General features: G+C 38.1%; 1 protein-coding gene across 10 annotated transcripts in view; it reads right to left on the minus strand.

Annotated features, from left to right (window-relative positions):
* Positions 1-20112, minus strand: part of SH3GL3 (SH3 domain containing GRB2 like 3, endophilin A3) — a 152541-nt gene that overhangs the window by 48540 nt on the left and 83889 nt on the right. For all 10 annotated transcript variants that reach the window (XR_012375141.1, XR_012375140.1, XR_012375139.1 and 7 more), the window contains 2 exons: positions 6853-6921; positions 1085-1157 (listed from right to left, as the gene is read on the minus strand). Coding sequence is in view for 5 of the 10 variants with exons in the window: in XM_073882188.1 (XP_073738289.1) it covers positions 1085-1157; positions 6853-6921 (142 nt within the window). In the remaining 5 variants the exon portion in view is untranslated. Of the gene's footprint in view, positions 1-1084; positions 1158-6852; positions 6922-20112 lie in introns of those variants that run through there.

Raw genomic sequence — 20112 nt, forward strand, 5'->3', positions numbered from 1 at the left:
CACACACACACACACACACACACACACACACACACACACACACACACTCGGTTCCTCCTTCCCACTGTCAGGGTAGAAACCGGGAGGTACCAGGCATGTGACTGATAGACATTAAACTGGAAATAACCAGAGGCCTCTGTCCAAGGGGACACTTCCATTGTTGGCCCACCCCATTCCTAACCCCTTCCAACGTCAATTCTTTGAGGATGGGATCTTGGTCCAACTTTGGAGTAACCCAGGATCCAGGAAAACCCTTCGCCAAGAGTAAGCTCTTGCTGAGTCATGTGCTGACTGATTTATCAGGAAAAGGAACTTACGTGGCTCATCTCAATCATTAAGGAGGCCAGGGAAGAGATACTATTTCTTACAGTTCTTAAAATTCTAATCATCTATACAATTCTAAAGACGTCTACACCCACCAACGTCCCTGGACATAATTTTGATAAAATTTATGTTTTTTTAATTTTTACTGCCTAGATTTTCAGATGGTTGGGTCTGTGCTGATTGCTACAGCCAAGGGAATCACAATCGCTATGTGCAAATACTAAATTCCTAAAAAGGAAAGGCAGTTTTGGAGATGCACAGAATTTGAGGCTTGGATGCCCTGCCCTGTGTCAGTTTCTGTACTTCACAACCCAGGAAAAACTCATCAAGGGGTACTGCTTCCCGACCTCGGAATTAAAATCCTACTGTGGAAGCAATTTCAAGTGAATATATCCTTTTGAGCAGGATGACAGAATTTTTTTTTCTAAAAGAGGAGATTCCTCAATAAGAAAACATATACAAAACGCTTAGTGGCTCTCTGAAGCATCTCCTAAAAAATGTCTTTGCTTAGCAGTGCCTTGCGGCTGAGCCCAAGCCTCCATCCAAATGACATCACTGTAGTTCACAGAATTGTCTACTAGAATTCACTGAAACTACCTCCGGTCCCTGAAGGCTTGACTTTAAAAAAACTGAATTTTATTATGTGGATGCAAAAGACATTGTTTCTAAATTATGTCAGCCATGTGTCAAGTAAACATGGGTTAGTGATCTGTGACAGTGAAAGAGCATGGGACTATTTCAAGACATTTTTTAACTTTACCTGGATTTGGCTGAAGATATTCTGTGGCTTTCGAAATAATTTCTGCAACAGCTTTATTGGTAATGTCTATTTTCTTTAAAAGAAAAACACATAAAAATGTTGGTAAATGACACTGAATTCACAGAAAAAGAAAAGTAACATGCATTAATTTAATACACATTATTATGGTGATTTTAACCTAAATGAATTTTAGCATTTTGGGGGAGAAGCAATTAATTTCTCACTTTGATTTTGGGACAGCTCTTTCTCCCCATGATGATGGAGAACATTCATTTCTTTTCCTTTTTAACATTAAAGTGAGTATTCATGTAATATTTAGAAAACTTGGACAAGTCATTACGCTCCTCTAGATTACTAGATACACTTGAAGGTCTCTCAAACCAACACTAGGCATGTCTGAGCCAAACTTTCCTTATCTGCTGGGTGAACTTGATGTCTATACTCACATAAGGATGCCCTGATAATGATTCACATTAGAAACTACCACAGTAAATCAACAATGATTCATTCTCACTAGCATATCACTAACATAAACACCCATGTGTTCTGTCTGTCATTTGTTAAGACTGAATCTTTCCTTCCACAAAACCATTCCTGGACACTGGCTGCTGGTTAGCCAGACACCCGAATGTGAGAACAGACAATAAAGTTAAATATGCACATTACAATAGCTTTATTTCATACCATCAATAACCTGAAAGAAAATATAAGGGAAAAGGAGATCCCATTCATAAGAGCAATTTAAAAATACGCAACAATAAGAAACAAATATAATGAGAAATGTACAATAGCTATTTCAAAAAACATATTCCTAAATGGGAAAGTTTAATTGTACAAAGATGTAAATCCTCTCCCAAATTAACATGTAAAATTAATTCAAATCTCATCTCAATTTTAATTTTTTTTCTTTTCTTTGTTACAACTTGGCAAATAATAAAGTTAGGTTCATGCCTCACACTACCTACTGGATGACAAATATAGACCTAAAAACAAAGTGTAAAGGTACTAAATTATTCATGAGCACATTTTGAAATATGGGGATGGGAAGACTCTTCTAAGCATGACCCAAAATCCAAATGTCATAAGTGAAAAGACTAAAATTCTGACCCTATAAAATTAAAGACTGAACAGTGAAAAGATATAGTACATGAAGTCCAACAAAAGTGGCAAAATTAAAGAGAAAGAAAACCGTACAAGGGACACGCGCTTAGTATCCGTAATACACAGAACTCCCATTTAAAAAACAAAAAAATTTAAAAAAGAGTCAACCCAACTAGAAGGGACAAGAACATAAACTGGCAATCCACAAACTAGGAAAAATACAAGTTCAAACACTTGACAAAATAGTCAGAAAAAAATGTAAATTAAAAAGGAGATACTTTCTGCTCACCAGATTGACCCCCCCAATTTTTTTTAATTGATTTGACCCAATATTAGGTATTATACAGATGTGGAGGAGCGGGCCCTTTCACACACGGAGTGCAAAACAGATACAACTTCTGGAGATCAAGGTAAAGGACTTATGAATGGGCCTATTAGTGCCACTCTCAGACTTCCAGCAATTTATCATCTGGAAACACGCCAGCAACGTGCAATGATGTAAAAGGATGTCAGACCATTTTATGTCGTATTAAAAATTGAAACCAACTTGAATGATAAGTGACAAGAGATTGACTGGACAAATCGTGAAACATCCAAATAAGGAAATACTCAAATCATCAGAGAGAAAATACGAGGAAGCTCCATACGTACTGGGAAGATGCCCATAGCGCATCGTCAGGGAAAGAGAGAAAGTCGTAGAGTGATTTGTAATACAAGAAATTCATTTTTGTAATTGAAAAAAACAACGATCTGGTCAGGGTCAGAAGCTTTCAACCAAGCTAGCTCAACCAGCCTGAAACTGTATGTGTTCCCCTTAGCTGAATGCCTAAATTCAGGGCCCCAGGAAGCTTTAAACAACAGTACGTATATGATGAAGCAATGAATCACACCTGTATTACCGATGCCCACGTGCAGCTGTGTGTGAGGCGTGTGTGTGTATGTGCATCTGGCCTTGTGACCGGTTCTGTAAGGTCTGAACTCTCTTCATTGTGTTCGACGGTTTATGAAGATCGTTGAAATGTTTAAGAGAATAGGATCACCTAAATGTTTATGTTTTACTAGAGTTTCAAGAAATTTAAGTACTTAGGGAAACTCTGTTTTAAATTTGATGTGACGTTGAAGCGAATTCCATACGTCGCATTTGTGATTCTAGACATGTGAAATGTCTAAGGGAATCTGCTTAATTATGTAACTGGAGATAAATGTTTAAGGATTTGATCTGTTAAGCCTATGACTTAAGGGAACCTAAAATGAAGATTAACTGAAAATGATCATCGTTTTTACACCAAAATTACTAAATTTATAAATAAGATTCAGCAGTTCAGTTTAAGCTAAAGAAAAACGAGGTTTTAGATTTTAAACTTTCCTAAGTTTCATATTAATTAAGACACAGCTTAGAGTGTTCCTTTCCACGTATCCAACCTTCCTTAGACATGAAAAGCCACCAGGAAGCTAGGCATCATCTCTGAAGGGTGACAGTGAGATCTGTGGCAGGGGTACTTTCTACTTTAGATCCTTCTCTATCTTTTGGGGGGGAAAAGCCAAGAGACAAATGGCCAAAACTCACAGCCTAGTGTGCACAGACTAGAGCAGCTTCCAGAACATCCCGAACAATCGAAACTGGGAACCGACCCCTTACAAAATGAAGGAGATGCCCACCATGTTGTCAGATATGGGCAATCAAGATCAACACTGAAAAAATAACCAATGTAGTTTAAAAACAAAACAAAAAATAAAACAAAAAATAAAACAAAGCCTCCCTTCTAGAAAACTGGGGATATTGTGGGCAGGGGGAGATGTTCAGGTTAACAAAATTCTATGCAATGTCCGCTGCAAACCATCAGGACAAACAGGAGAAAAGTACAGAGGTAAAAGTTATTTTTTGTAAAGTCTATTTGGTATGAAGGCATCTTTGTCCATTGATTAAATCTGGATTTCCTTCAAATGTTGGCACCCTACCCCTGCAGTGCCCCCAAAGCCCATGCCACTGACTCATCCAGGCCTCAGCCTGAGCTGGAGAGCTGCTAGCAGCCCTGGTTTCTGGTGGCTGTTCACAGTATTCTATTTTTTATTATTATTTTTAAAAAGAATCCATAAAGGAAAGAATCCATACCTGTCACTATATCATCTTACTCCTTATGTAATTTATTTCTGCTTACCCTTCTCCCTTTCTTTGTCATACTTGGTAGAGGTGGCTTTTTGGGAAAAAAAAAAGTTCTTGTTTTTATTCATTGATTCTACCTTTTTGTTGTTACTGTTTCCTATTTTATTAATCCCTCATTTATCTGTATTGATTCCTTCCTTCCTCTAAAGTGATTTAATTTGTTGTTATTTTCCTAGCTTCTTGGCTTAAGTGATTTATTCATTTTCTTCAAACATTTATTTTCTATTAAGTGTACTTAAGATGTAGCTATATACCACAGGTTCTGATATATAGAATTCTGTCTCTCATGACTAAATGATTTTTTATTTTACTTTTCATTTCTTCTTTAAGAATAATTTTTACACACTTTAATATTTCCAAACATCCAGAATTGGGAAGGTATACCTTCCTTGTAATCCTTGTATTCTATGATTTTACACTGGGAATTTTTTTTTAGTTTCTTCTGGAGCCTAGCATATGATTCTTTTAATTGTTCTAAAGGGACTTAAAAAGAATACAGATTCTCAATTTGAGAAATGCAGATATCTATCTATTTATAATCAAAGCTATTAATCATATTTTATACTAATTGTCTATGAGCCAATCTATTATTGTCAACTTAATCTGTGATTTTATGAGAGGTATGTGAAATCTTCTACTCTGGACTTTGTCGATTTTCCATGTATTTCTGACAACTTTTACCTTATGTATTTAGATGCCATGTTATAGGGTGCATAATGGTTCATAACTATCACAATTTTCTGATAGACTACATGACGGCATCCTTTTTTATAATTTTTTAAAAGATTCATTTATTTCGGGCAGAGAGTGCAAGCAGGGGGAGGGGCAGAGAGAGAAGGAGAGAGAGGATCCTCAAGCAGACTCCCGACTAAGTGCAGAGCCGGATGAGGGGCCCAATCCCAAGACCCTGAGATCATGACCTGAGCTGAAATGAAGAGTCAGATGCTTTAACCGACTGAGCCACCCAGGTGCCCCCCTTTTTATAACTTTTTCCATTTAGTGGGTTTTGGTGTGTGTTTTTGTTTTGTTTTGTTTTGTTGCAACAAATTTTACTTTGACATTACTATTGGTCCTCCACTTCCATATGGCTAGGATTTGTCATGGAATATCTCCATTCCTTTGTCATTTCTCTGTCATGTTTTAAGTAGATCTGATACTATCTAATTAATCTCTTCCAGAAAGTCCTTAAAATCCTGGTCACATATTAGGTATTTCCATGCTTTTCACTGCTGTAAGATAACAAATAGATTTTATTTTTATATTTCTTCTGTCATTCACTGGGGCTTTAGGAAGAAAAGGAAGTAAACAAGAGGGATCTCAGTCCACCAGCTGGAACTAAAATTGCTGAAATGTGTTTTTCAATTTAACATTTAAGCTGAATCATTTTGTTAGTAAGAAAGTTACACATGATATCTTTATATACCAAGGGATTTTTAAAAGTAACTTCAGGTATGCCAATGATATTAAAAATATTTCCATGTTTTTCAATTTTCAGAAATTAAGTTTTTTCAAAAGCAAAACAAAATGAGCTTTTCCTCTCAAAGCATTAACATTTCTAGAAACTTAATAGCGCTCATCCAGAAAATAAGGAGCTCCCTGGAGGACAGTCTGGCCAGGGCCAGGGTATCCTGACAATAGGAACCCTTCAAGCCATAGCCAGGGATGGGACTTCCTCCCCCGCATCTGATGATAGCTCTACAACCTGCTATATACTGTATCCTTGATGCTACATCTGAGGAGAGATGCTTTGCTTTCTCTCTGCCCTCTCTCATCTGGGGAGTCTAGTTATTAAAACAAGGCTATGTTTAAAGGGCCCAAGACCAAGGGGAAGGCAACTGAGAAAGTTGGTAATTACTTGTGGTCCCAGTTCTACCTCCGCCTAGACTATTCCACATAGCTGACCAGGAAACAGGTTAAGGGACAGAGATTCTACAATCTTCCTTAGGAGCATGTTACAATCATTTCTGTCACAAGCTCATCCTATTTTTCTAAATGCTTTCATACACATTAATTTTTTTGCATAATTATCCCAGCATCCATGTGAGGCAAGCAGGGTGCACATTATCAAACTTGTGTCACCGGTCAGAAAAGATGAAAGAGCTTATCCAAGTTCACACTGCTAGTTCTAGTGACAGAACCCAGATAAACGTTATTTGTCACGCAGCTTCTGCAACACATGGGATCAGAGACAGAGTCTTTCACACAGTCAATCAATCTTTATGTATTTGAAGGACCTCATCCCAGGAATACATTTTGGTTTTCCAGATACATCATCACAATTACTTTGGTCTTTTCCTTGCAATAACTGTTTGCCAAGATTGACCATCTTTTGAGCATTGTGACTTTTGTCCACTAGAGGGAACCAACTAGCCATATTCCACCTCCACGTTAGAGGAGGGTCTTTACATCCCAGATTCCCACTAATATCCTTTACGTTATCAGTACATCTCCTATCACAACGAAAATCAAATTTGTGAAACAACTGACATTAACATGCTCTTACCCTCTCCATGTCAAGAAATTCATCATCTAGTTTCGTTCCTTCGACGCCACTTATTTTTTCACTGAATAGCTGCAGAAATAAACAGAAGTTAACTGCATTGTACAATGTTACCATAATTTCTGACTCAAATTATTACAAACAAAAACAAAAACTCATGTTCAGCTTGTTGCGTTTTTTTTTTTTTTTTTACTAAGTCCTCTAAAGAAAATTGTTGGAACGAGTAACTGAATCAAAGGACATGGGAATATGTATATTTCTCACTCACTCAACAGATATTAATTATGCACCTACTGTAGAAAGTACACAGTAGGTGTTCTAGTAGAAACACAGATAAATAAGAACCTTATCATCCAGGAACCTAGAGTTCAGCAGAAGAGTTAATACACGCACACTCAATTGAAATACAGGGGAGGAAAAATCTGAACAAAGTAGTGCTGGGTACAAATTATTGTAAACATACCAAGTAATAAGCATTTCAGTGATTCACAGGATTCTGGGAGCCCACAGTACAGGAGAGGAGGGGGCACATCAGGACCTGTTACCTACAAGGCTTGGCATTTGAGCTGCCCATTTAAGGATAAGGGACATTTCAACAGGCAGCACTGAATGAGCCTCGCAGCATGAGGCAGCACGGAAAAATACCCAGAGACAGCAACGTGTAGGATGGGGTTTTTCCACCTTGCCACTCTGGTATGTAGACCAGATAATTCTCTGTTGCGGGAGGCTGTCCTGTGCATTGTAGGATGCTTAACATCATCCCTGGCCTCTACCCACTCAATGCCCACAGCATGCACATACCCACGCAGGGACAACCAGAAACATCTCCGGATGGTGAAGAATCACTGGTAGAGGGCAAATGTGTTCAAGCAACAGTAAGAAATTTGGTTTGACTACAAGGAATAGTGATCGAGGGAGAATGGAGGAAAATAAATGCTGAACATTAGAGAGGGCAGATCACACAAGTTCTCAAACGCCAAGCTAAAAGGTATGACTGAGAAGTCCCTAGATTGTTTGTCCAACACCGTGTACTCAGAGAAACCTTTTAGCAAAGCAACTCTGGTTCCAGTGTGGGCTGCATTAGAGAACAAGGAAGGAAAGTAAGTTAAATCGCTTTCTTTAGAAAAGTACATCATCGTAATTTGTTTATACCTTTAACATATTTATGTGACTTTAAAAAAATCAGTCGTACAGTGGGGGAGGGGTGTGCCATCAATTAATGGTCAAAGGACTGCAGGTTCTTTTATGTAAGCGTGACTTTCTGCTACTATTTACACTGTGAGGGCAACTACAGCATTACTCTTTAATAGGAGGAATGTAGGCGTAGACAATAGGTAACTTACATTCGAGGTGTGCGGAGGAATTACTTGGACAGAGTAGACAGGGGAAGAATACACAATGGCCGTGATTTTTTTATCTCCCCTGTAGCGATGTCTTTGCAGCTCCTCCTGGCCAGAGTTGGAGTTTACCTACCCCCCGCCCCCACCCCCCGCAGTGAATCCGGGCTGGACTTGACACTTGTTTTGAACTGCAGACAGAAGCGTAGGCCTTAGCAGATCTCGCATACTTTCAGTCATTCTCTTGAAACCCTGCTGCCACAATGTGAACAGGCCTGGGCTAATTTGCTGGGTGGTGAGAGACAAGTGGCCCAAACACCCTCCTCAGGACAACCAGGCAATGCCCAGGATCAGAGCCCCTGGTTGACCTGCAGCCAACTTCAGGCACGGGAGAAAGCCATGGAAACAGGAGTTGAATAGATGGTGGGTGTTTTACACGAAACATTGGAGTGCTTTGTTACTCAACCAAAGCTAGCTGATACACTACACAATAGGTCTTGGTTTTCAGGCTCAGTATAGATGTCAGAGGGGATTCTCCTAAAGCCCTGATACAAGGTATTAACCTTCCAACAGAAACAATGCAGAATCCCAGGGCCGCTCCAAACCAAGCAGTGTTTACACGGAAGTATCCATCAATAAGGTATCCCCCCATCCCCGAACAAAAAAACACCTTTTTGTTCAGTCATGAAACCATTTAAAATATTAGTTCTTAACTTTGGAGGTAATACTCCGAGACTCCAATGAAAGTTACACAACCACACCCCAGGAAAAAACATTCATTTTGTTGCATGGTAGATTGCAAAAATGGCCACAATGCCTTGTAGCTCCTCCCACTAAGAGGTGCAGTCTATTTCTCTCCCCGGTGACTAACTTTTGTCAGTAGAATAGAGAGTAAGCAGCACCGCATGAGTACTGAGTTCAGGCCTTATAGGTATGTTATAGCAATAAAGCGGCCATGTAGACACTCCTGCTCCCCCTCTGAGCTCCGCTGTAACCATCTCCACATGAGTAAACCTGAGCTAGCATGCTGGAGAATGAAAGCCCACTCAGAGCAGAGATGAGCCTTCCAAGCTGAGTCCTCTCAGAGCACCAAACCTCCAGCTGACTTGGCAGCTGACCTCCGACAGATGAATAAGCTCAGCCCCCATTGAGATCAGCCAGACCAACAGACCTCCCCAGTGGGCCTGGCCCAAATTACAAACCCATAAAATTGTGAATAAATAGTTTTTGCTTTTGAGTCACTAAGTTTTGAGGTGGTTTGTTCTACAGCAAAAAAACTGATTGATACAGTTGCCTATAATTTCAGAGGGTTACCGTAACCCCTCTGCAGAAGCCCATGCCTAGATCCCTGTTTTAAAATACCCATTTGAAAAGCTCCTTAGCACTGATAGGCAGACCAGAAATGTCCTTAACTGGAATCCATTCTTACTGGTTCAGGTTATACCTGTTCTATTTTCAAAAAGCAGAATGTCTAATAGAAGGAGGAATGTTTCCACTTTTAAGAACAAAAAATAGTGAGATTAACATTCCTTTCTTGTTTGAAAAGAGACAATAATATAGGACGGTTTTCAACATGAATCACAGGGTAAGAGTCATGATCATTCTTCTGCTTTTTCTGAATTCCCCCAGTGAGGTTCAGTTGTTTTGAGACAGTAAGAAATAAATATACATTTGATATCAGCTCCTTAGACCATCTGATGATATTTGATACTTCATCACTCAAAGAATAAGGCTGAGCATCTATCTACTATGTACAAAGCACCACAATTAGTATATGGACATAAAGATGAAAAAGACAAGCATGATCCCTAAGGGTTCGTGACCTCATTAAAGAGTTACAGAAACTGCAGTTCTATTTCTTGTAAGTGTTGGAAGCTAAATATAAATACTCAAGCTCCTACTTCTAGTGAAGATAACTAGATAAATTCAACTCTGATACACCCCCTCTGCTCTGAATGCATAGCAATGATAAATTAAATCTCCCAAAAAAAGGAACCATAAAGATAAGCAATGCTTTAAAAACAGAATCAACTTTTTTTTGTGGACCAGGAAAGGAAGAGAGAAACACAACACGATGGACCGGGTTGAAGTCTCGATTGTCCTGCTGTCTTGTCAGCCACAGGCTCTGGCAGCCAGCAGTCTGGCTCCTGTTGGGTAAAAAGGTATCTACAAGTTCCCCATGAGACAAGAGCCTGGAATCAGGCTCTGCTTAAATCCAGGGGACGGGAAGGAAAAGGAAGTTGGAAAAAACATCCATTTGCAAACCACTGTCTGAGGTTAGCACCCTTAGCAATCCACAGGTCCAGGGAGACTGGAGAGCAAAGAAGCAATCGGGTTACCCCCAGCTCTCTGGCTAGGTCAAGATGTCACCAATACCACCAGAGAGCAGAAACCACCCTTCGGCAGTGGGGCCTTGGGAAGCCAGGTGGAAGAATTCACAACCACTGGAGAAAAGTGAGCAAAGATGGGGTAAGAGTAACAAAAAGACACGTTCCCCCCAATAAAAATTAAGCATAGAAATCTAAATTTTAGGGCACAAGACTAAATCTAACACCAAGTAAGAAAGCCAACAAAATCATAAATCAAAATGTGAATTCTGGTGAATATCATTTTATGAAACAATGTGACAGAAACCTTATATGTATGCTTATGATATTACCAACATGATAAATGAAGGAATAACGTCTACTGATAAAGAGCAAACAATTACACAAAAGGGAAATTTTTTTAATTGCTATTAAAAATTAGACATCTTGGAAATAAAATACACATAGTCATGAAAACAAAAAAGTTAATAAATGGGATAAACTCCAGACTGGGCACAATCAGAGAAAGAACTGGTAAACTAGAAAATATTACTAGGCAATGTATGGAAAGAGCAAAAAATTTTAAAGGAAAAAGACTTTTTTAAAAAAAGTATATGAAATACCAGTTAATCAGTTTGGAGGGTAAGATCTATCTGACGGGCGCTCCAGAAAAAAAGGACACAACATAGGAGACTCGGTATTTTAAGAGTTAATAGCTGTTTTTTTGTTTTTGTGGGGTTTTTGGGTTTTGGTTGTTTTTTGTTGTTGTTTTGTTTTGTCTTTTGTACAACTGAAAGAGGGTATGAGTCCACAGTTTAGAAGTATACTTAAATGCTAAGCAAGGTAAATATTAATTCACATGTCAAGGTTTCAAGAATAAACAATTCTAAAACTCCCACAGGGGAATAAAACAACAATTAGATTCACAGCAGATTTCTCTTCAGCAACTGCAGATTCCAGGAGGCAATGGAAGATCAGTTTGAAAGTGCTAAGAAATGTGAAAATCTAGAATTTTGTGTCTCCCTGAACTGTTAAGAAGAAAACAAAATAAAGACATATTCATTCAGAGCATCATAGTTTCTAATAAGAGGAATGTTAAAGTACTTCGTCAAGGAAATAAAAATTGATCCAAGATGGAAGGTACGAACTGCAAGAAACAACAGTGAGAACAGAAATTGATACACTAGAGTGGTAAGTGTAACTACTGATTAAAAACAAACAAGCAAAAACAAATATGTGAGTTCACAAAAGGCAACATTATAACCTTAAGCAAAAATAAGATGGGAGGGGGAGGGTGTTCAGTGGATATTCTGAGCACTGTAAGGTTCCTCTATGTTCAGGAGGAGGTGGGAAATGGACATCACTTTAAACATTGTTAAAACAATAGATAAGAATCTGTGTTATATAATTAATGGTAACTACTAAGAGCATAAAACAATAATTATACATATAGTACTGAGCCACGTTATAACATATATGCATACCAGCATTTCGGTGGAAAAATCACAAAACAGGACAAGAAAAAAGATTGGCAAGTGGGGGGTGGGGCAGAGAACAAAGGGTATTACAAATGGAAACCACAACATAAGACAACAATAAATCCAAATACATCAGTAATTATTACCCATATAAAAGATTAAATTCAAACATGTTAAAGGATAAATAAAGTGGATTTTTTAAAGTTTTTATTTTTTTTAGTAATCTCTACACCCAGTGGGGGGCTTGAACTCATGACCCCTAGGATCAAGAGTCATGTGCTTATAGACTGAACCAGCCAGGTGTCCCCAGAGTGGATTTTTTAAATCCAGCTATATGCAGCTTCTAAGAGACACACCTGAAATATAACTGAAAATAAGTAGAAAAGTTATACCTACTAGGAAAATGCTGATAAAAAAAAAGTTGGTAACAATAGTATCAGACAAAAAAGACTTTAAGGAAAAGCACTAATAAGGGTAGAGAACTGATCTAATAATAGAAGGAGAAATCCACCAAAATACTGTTATAATAATGATCCACCTAACAGCACAGCTTCAAAAAACTAATAATAAAGCAAAAACTGAAAGAAATAATTGAAGTCCACAATCATAGCAGGAGATTTCAACACAACTCTATTAGAAAACTGACAGACCAAATGTGAATTTAAAAAAAAAAAAAACTTGGAAGGAATATAGATGAGTTGAAGGACCAACCTTGATCAAATATGCATACATATACCTATCCCTCCAGCCAATAACTAGAAAAATGTATATTCTCTGTAAGTAAAAATAGAACACTAGAAAAACTGACCACTTACTATGGTCGCAAAATCAACACCATATAGAACATTTTTTTTTAATTTTACCATCATGCCACTAAATTAGAAATCAATAATAAAATATAAAGGTATAAAAATTTTGAATTTGGTCCTAAATAATAATGAATTAAAAAAGAAGCCCTAATAGGAATCATAACAATTTTTTAATTTAACAATGAAAATAGTATCCATGAAAACCTGTGTGGGATGCAGCAAAAGTGGTATTTAGAAATCAATGAATTACCTTAAATTCACCAACACGAAAAGCCACTTCAACTTAATGTTTCAAACATTAATGACACAAGGTCACTTGATCTAATTCACCAAGTATCTGAAGGTCTGACTACATATGCTATATACGCTATATGCTAGACGTACTGAAATCATGCCACGGCTCACCGGCCCACTGAGAAGCAGAAGCCGATGGCCAGAACACAATGAGACAAGTACTCTTCCATAACACAGATGCAGAATTTGCTATTAGAACTCAGATGGAAGGAAGCAAATTATATGGATGAGGAGGTGCCAAGAATGCTCCAGAACAGAGCCTAGAAGGGTATGTGGAGAGCACCAAAGAGACCAGAAGAAGTGGCATTTCTGGCTGAGAGACCAGCATAAGCTAAGACATAACTTACTTAAAAAAGATATGAGGGCATTCGGGAAACCGCACAGTGATCAATAAGGGAAACTGATATGAAAGACTGACCCCAAATGAACATGAATATACAAGCATATGGGCAGGGGCCAGTGCCTGAGGCTGAACTTAATCCTGCAAGCAGTGGAGACACGTTCAAGTAGGGGAGTGGTATGACCAGATCTGCCTTTCAGCCAGGAAGATCACCCCAGTGGCCCACAGAAGAACACACCAGACAGGCACCCGAGGGTGGACACAGAGCACCCACTAGGGTATCATAAGGGACACACACATGAAGAGGTAGACTGGGGAAGAGTATCAAAATTTCACTCTAAAACTCTGCTAACTACCTTCTTCAATGTCAAACGCAAGCTGCCCTCACCTATTCATCTGCCCCATCACAAACAGCGTGCCTGACCTGGGCTCACCAGACAGGAGCTGCAAATCTAAAATACAATGTGGCCAATCAGCATGGCTCGGGTAATCTTCCCCCTGGTGAAAAAGATTACGCCGCCGTAAACCAGGCGTCTCTCAGGGGGCCCTGGTCCTAGAGTCAGAGACAGAAGCCTATCTGCCATTCTCCAATTTCATCAGTAACAGGAAAACAAAAAGCATTTTCAAAGACTACAACGGAGCACCGATGTAAAAGAAGTTTACTTGGGAAACAAAGGTTTTGCATTTGGCTTTTCAGCTATAGATGTGTCACGGGTTTTAGCGGTAAATGTTAACACAGCCTTGGCCTTCTTCTTGTGCAAATCCCTGTTTTCAAAGAAAGCTTGGCTTCTCCACCTTCTTCCCTTTAATGAAGCAAGAAATTAAACAGCATGAGAGACAGAACCTAGAGGAAAATGTAAAAAAAGCAAAATTTATACCTCAGGATAAATTAGAAAGTGCTCCAGAACAGTATTTTCTAACAGGTGTGCTACAAAACGCTGGCTGCCCAGGCCAATGAACAGCCCCCTGGCCATGTAAGTCTGCAAACACTGGAATTAACAAAATTGGCAGATTTCTTTACCAGAACATTTTTTTTTCAGAGACCTTAAAATGGAAACGGCATTGTGGATTTCCAAGGGGGTGCATATAAGATGTAGCATTTCCCACCCTTATTTGGCCATGGGAGATGGCTCATACGAGGAAAAAATCTCAGAGGAGATTTCGCAGAACTAGACTTTGAGAAGCCCCACACCAAAAATGTCACCCTGTCTACTGACTCCCTGCGTTGTTGTTGTTGTTGTTGTTGTTGTTGTTGTTGTTTTTATTTCCAGCCAATTAGCAGTCGTACTCTGCTTTTATCAGCCTGGAAAATACGGCAAGACTCAATTATAAATACAAATAACTAAGGTTCTTTGTAAGTTGTTAACATCGGGGTAAGACAAGTAAAGGTTAGAAGTGAGCTCTCTGTACTAGTTTTGTAACTTTTCGGAGTCTAAAATTATTTCAAAATTAAAATTAGAAAAAAAATCTCTGAAGGCTTCAGAAAGCAAGCAAAGCAGTCAGAATATGAGGAGCCAAAATCATGAAGAAGAAAAATGCACTGTGAAGAGCCATCCATTTACAGCTGCTTTTTGCCTTTGGGAAAATGTCTGCCTTACAATACAGCACGTAAAGGCTGAGCAGGAAGCACCAGCCTAGAACTTGCAGAAATCTCCCTGGACTGGGGAGAGGAAAACTGGACTGCACTGTAACCAAGGAAACCAACATATAAGAGGCCAAAATTCCAGGAACATAAAGAAGTGAATACAACAGGTTATGTGCAATTTCCTCTCAAGGCTTCTAACAATTCCTAAGCTGCATATACGCAAGGCAAGATGCTAAAATACCAGTATGAAGGGGCTGCTAGAAGGCTAAACATCTAAACAGAGACTTCTGTAGTATCACAGTGATCAAGAGACAAAATTGGAGTACAGGACTGTCTTTCTCATTATTTGTCAGAATAAAACTAAATCCCCCCTGGAGGAAGATAACATCACCCAGAACTACTACAAGTATTCACACACAGTATCTGCCATTAAAATAATAATAATAATAATAATAATAATAATAAAACATCTGGTATACCAGGAGACTGAACAACCACAACAAAAAACTGAAACTAAATTTTATTTTATTTATTTACTTTTTTAAATTAAGCTCTATGCCCATCATGGGGCTTGAACTCACAACTCCAAGATTAAGAGTCACATGCTTAACTGACTGAGCCAGCCAGGCGCCCCTGAAACTAAATCTTTGAAAAACATAATCTAATACATAATCCCAAACTGACATTAGAAATTATCTTCAAGATTGGGGCACCTGGGTGGCTTAGTCAATTAAGCATCTGCCTTCAGCTCAGGTCATGAACTCAGGGTCCTGGGATCGAGCCCCGCATCAGGCTCCCTGCTCGGCGGGAAGCCTGCTTCTCCCTCTGCCTCTGCCCCTCCCCTCCACTTGGGCTCACTCTCTCTCAAATAAATAAATAAAATATTTTTTAAAAAAGAAATTATCTTCAAGATAATTATGATTACATATGTTCAAAAAATTTGATGACAAAGTTAAATTCCACTGGAAAACATTAAAAGAGAATAAATGGAAATGGGTAGATGAAAAATGCAATAACTGAAATTCAGAATTCAACAGCTGGATTTAATAACAATTAGACGCTGAAAAAGAGAGGAATATGTGCAGTGGAAGGTAAATCACTAGAGAATAAGTTGAAACATAAAGGGAAAGAAGACTAAAAATGCACACAGAAAAGACATTATAAACATGTAAGACACAGTGGAAACACCTAACGTATGTGTATTTTGGAGTTCCCGAATGAGGGGGACAGAGAAATTGAAAAGAAGCAATATTTGAAGAGAAGATGGACAAGAATTGTTCAATATAGTCAAAAGACATCAAACTACAAATTAAAGCTCTTCTGTGACTCTCAAGCAGGATAAGTATGAAGAAACACATACCTAGAACAAGTCTTTTGTTGAAGACCAAAGACAGAAAAACTTATAAATCAGAGAAAAAAATACACCAAAAAAGCAACAAAAAGACTGTGAGCTGACAATGCTGTAGAAATCATGGCACAGCTACAAGACAGTGAAATCCCATTTTTTAAGTGCTGACAGAAATTATGTGCCAACCTAAAATTCCATTCTCAGTGAATATACCCTTCATAAAGGAAGGCAAAATTTAAAAAATATTCAGACAAAAGAATTGAGAGAATTTTTCATTGACAGACACACACCAGAGGAAGCACTACAGGGAGTTCTTCAAATAAAAGAAAAACATCCCTGATGGAAATAAGGAAATATGGCAAAAAAATGAAGAGAACTCTAGAAAGATAAATCAAAATGAATACTGACAGCTTAAAACGATTTCTTGTGAGGTTTTAAATATATGTGAAATTTTGGAAACATGAACACAATGGCACAAAGGCCACCACTAAAGAGGTAGAGATAAATTGTTAATGGGTTTTTTATTGCTTGGAAGTTTTAAAGTACTAATTTAAGAAAGACTCCACCACATAAAAATGCATGTTGTAATCTCTAGGGTTGCTTTTTAAATAATCATAAATATATAAGCAAGATGCTAGAGAAGAAAATGGAATAATAAAAATGATTAATTCAAAAGAAAGTAAAAGAAGGAGACTAAAGAAACAAGAATGGAACAAGTAAAAAATAATATAGCAGATTTAAATGCAAAAATATCAGTAATTACTTTAAATGTACATGGACTAAATATTTCAACCAAAAAAAAAGCATCAGCCAAGATTATAAAATATTAAACTATATTATTTTCTGCCTATAAGAGATGCACATTAAATACGATAGGATAGGAGAATAAACAGAAAAGATATATTGGTCAAACACTAACTTCTACAACAACAAAAACTTTTGAGAAGCTAATACTAATATATAAAATATACTTTTAGAACAAAAACATTATTATTAGAATGAAGAACATTAAAGATGATAAAAGGCCAATTCAAAATTAAGAAATAAGAATCCTAAATCTGTACGCATTTAATAGCATAGCCTCAAAATGTATAAAGGAAAATCCTATAAAAATAGAAGTAAATGATTCCAAATATTTCAATTTTTTGAGACCGTTCTCTCAGTAACAAATAAAACAGACCCCCCCCCCAAAAAAAAGGAAACTCAGTACACTGACTTGACTCAAACAATCTAATTTACATATGGAGAAAACGACGGCAAACAGCACAGAATAACAACGGTCCTCGGGTAGACATGGCCCATTTACCAAAACAGACCATTCACTGACTCATGAAGCATGTCACCAACAATTTCATCCAGAGTATGTTCTCCGACCACTATATTAATTTCAAATATAGAAATCCATACCTGAAAAATTTTCCAAATTCTTTGAAAACTGAATACATCTAAATAACCTGAATCAAATGTGCAGTTGCTAGAGAGATAAAGAAATACTTATAAGTGAGCAATACCAAATACAGAAATATACTTAAGCTTCTGGGCTATAGCTAAAGCTGTTTCCTCGAGGAAATGTTAGAGCTCTAAATCACAAGTTCTCAAACTCTTACCTTTCAGGATCACTTTACTCTTAAAAATAATTTAGGACCCATACTTACACCATACATCAAAACAATTCCGAGGGCCCCTGGGTGGCTCAGTCAGTGAAGCATCTTCCTCTTGATCTCAGCTCAGGTCTTGATCTCAGGGTTGTGAGCTCAAGCCCCACATTGGGCTCCATGTGGAGCCCACTTAAAAAATAAATAAATAATCAAACAAACAATTCCTCATTGATCTTAAAATAAATGTGGAAGGACAAAGTTTAAAGATTCTATAAGATAACCTTACTTTGGAATAGGCGATAGCTCAACAAATTCTGCAACATTATAAACAAAAAGACTGATATATTGGGCCTCATTAAAAATAAGACTAAGAGAGTGAAAACTCAAGTCATAGAGTAGAAAAAGATATTTCAATACATCCACCTAAGAATCACATTCAGATATTAAGAATCCCTACAAGCCATTAAGAGGAAGGCAGCATACTAAATATTTTTTAGCATAGGCAAAAACCTTGTAGAGGCAACTTCACAAAGGGGGATACCCAAATAGGCAATAAACATACAAAAAATATTTTCATCTCATTATCATCATGGAAACACACATTAAACCACAATGAGATGACACTTCATCACTACCAGAGTGGCTAAAATTATTTTATAACAACAATAATGCACGTTTCTCCAAGGGTTAATGGAGCAACTGGAACACTCATACACTCTTGGTGAGGTTTACATTGGTACCATGTCCTGGGAAAACAGTCTGGCAGAATCTATGATTATTGAATATATAAAAAGCTATACTCTGTGACTCATTCATTCCACTCCTAGGTATAGACCCAGAAGAAATTCCCTTATATGTAACCAAAATTCATATACAAGCAACATTATTCATAATAACCAAAAACTAGTAACAATGTAAATGTCGATTAATAATAGAGTAAATAAATAAATTGCAGCTATTTCTATAATGCAATTCTGTATCACAATTAAGACGGAAAAAGTGCTCCTGTCACATGCAACACATGGGTAGATTTCAAATGTAACACTGAAGCTCATGCTGAATAAGTATGATTATATAAAGTTCAAAAATAAAAAGGAACATCCAGAACTATTCCATTCATATGAAATTTAAAAACAGGATTGGAGGAGATCTCAATAATCCACTCTCAGCAATAGACAGATCATCAAAGCAGAAAATCAACAAAGAAACAAGAGCTTTGAATGACACGCTGGACCAGACGGACCTCATAGATATATACAGAACATTCCACCCTAAAACAACAGAATACTCATTCTTCTCGAGCGCACACAGAACTTTCTCCAAAACAGACCACATACTGGGTCACAAATCAGGTCTCAACCGATAACAAAAGATTGAGATTATTCCCTGCATATTCTCAAACCATAATGTTTTAAAACTGGAATGCAATCACAAGAAAAAACTTGGAAGAAATTCAAACACTTGGAAGCTAAAGACCACTCTGTTCAACGTTTGGGTCAACCAAGAAATCAATTCATGGAAACCAATGAGAACAAAAACACATTGGTCCAAAACCTATGGGATACTGCAAAGGCGGTCCGAAGGGGGAAATACATAGCCATCCAAGCCTCACTCAAAAAAAAACAGAAAAATCCGAGAGGCGGAGCAAGATGGCGGAGGAGTAGGAGACCTGGATTTCGTCTGGCCTCAGGAACTCAGCTGGATAGGGAGGTAACCATTCTGAACACCTACGAACTCAACAGGAGACCGAAGAAAAGAATAGCAACAACTCTCTGAACAGAAAAGCGACCACTTTCTGGAAGGTAGGACATGCGGAGAAGTGAATCCGAGGCGATATTCGGGAGGATAGACGGCGGGGGAGGGGGCCTCTATCGGCCGCTTCTGGCAAGTGCTACAGCCGCGGAGCACAAAATCGGACCTTTTATTTATTTTTTTTTAAAGATTTTATTTATTTATTTGAGAGAGAGAGAATGAGAGATAGAGAGTACGAGAGGGAAGAGGGTCAGACGGAGAAGCAGACTCCCTGCTGAGCAGGGAGCCCGATGCAGGACTCGATCCCAGGACTCCAGGATCATGACCTGAGCCGACGCAGTCGCTTAACCAACTGAGCCACCCAGGCGCCCACAAAATCGGAACTTTTAGAAGTCGGCTCCGCTGAGGGACATCGC

Source organism: Callorhinus ursinus, unplaced genomic scaffold (genome assembly GCF_003265705.2).
Source record: "Callorhinus ursinus isolate GAN/ISIS: 27379988/994484 unplaced genomic scaffold, GSC_fseal_2.0 scaffold45, whole genome shotgun sequence".
Taxonomy (NCBI): domain Eukaryota; kingdom Metazoa; phylum Chordata; class Mammalia; order Carnivora; family Otariidae; genus Callorhinus; species Callorhinus ursinus.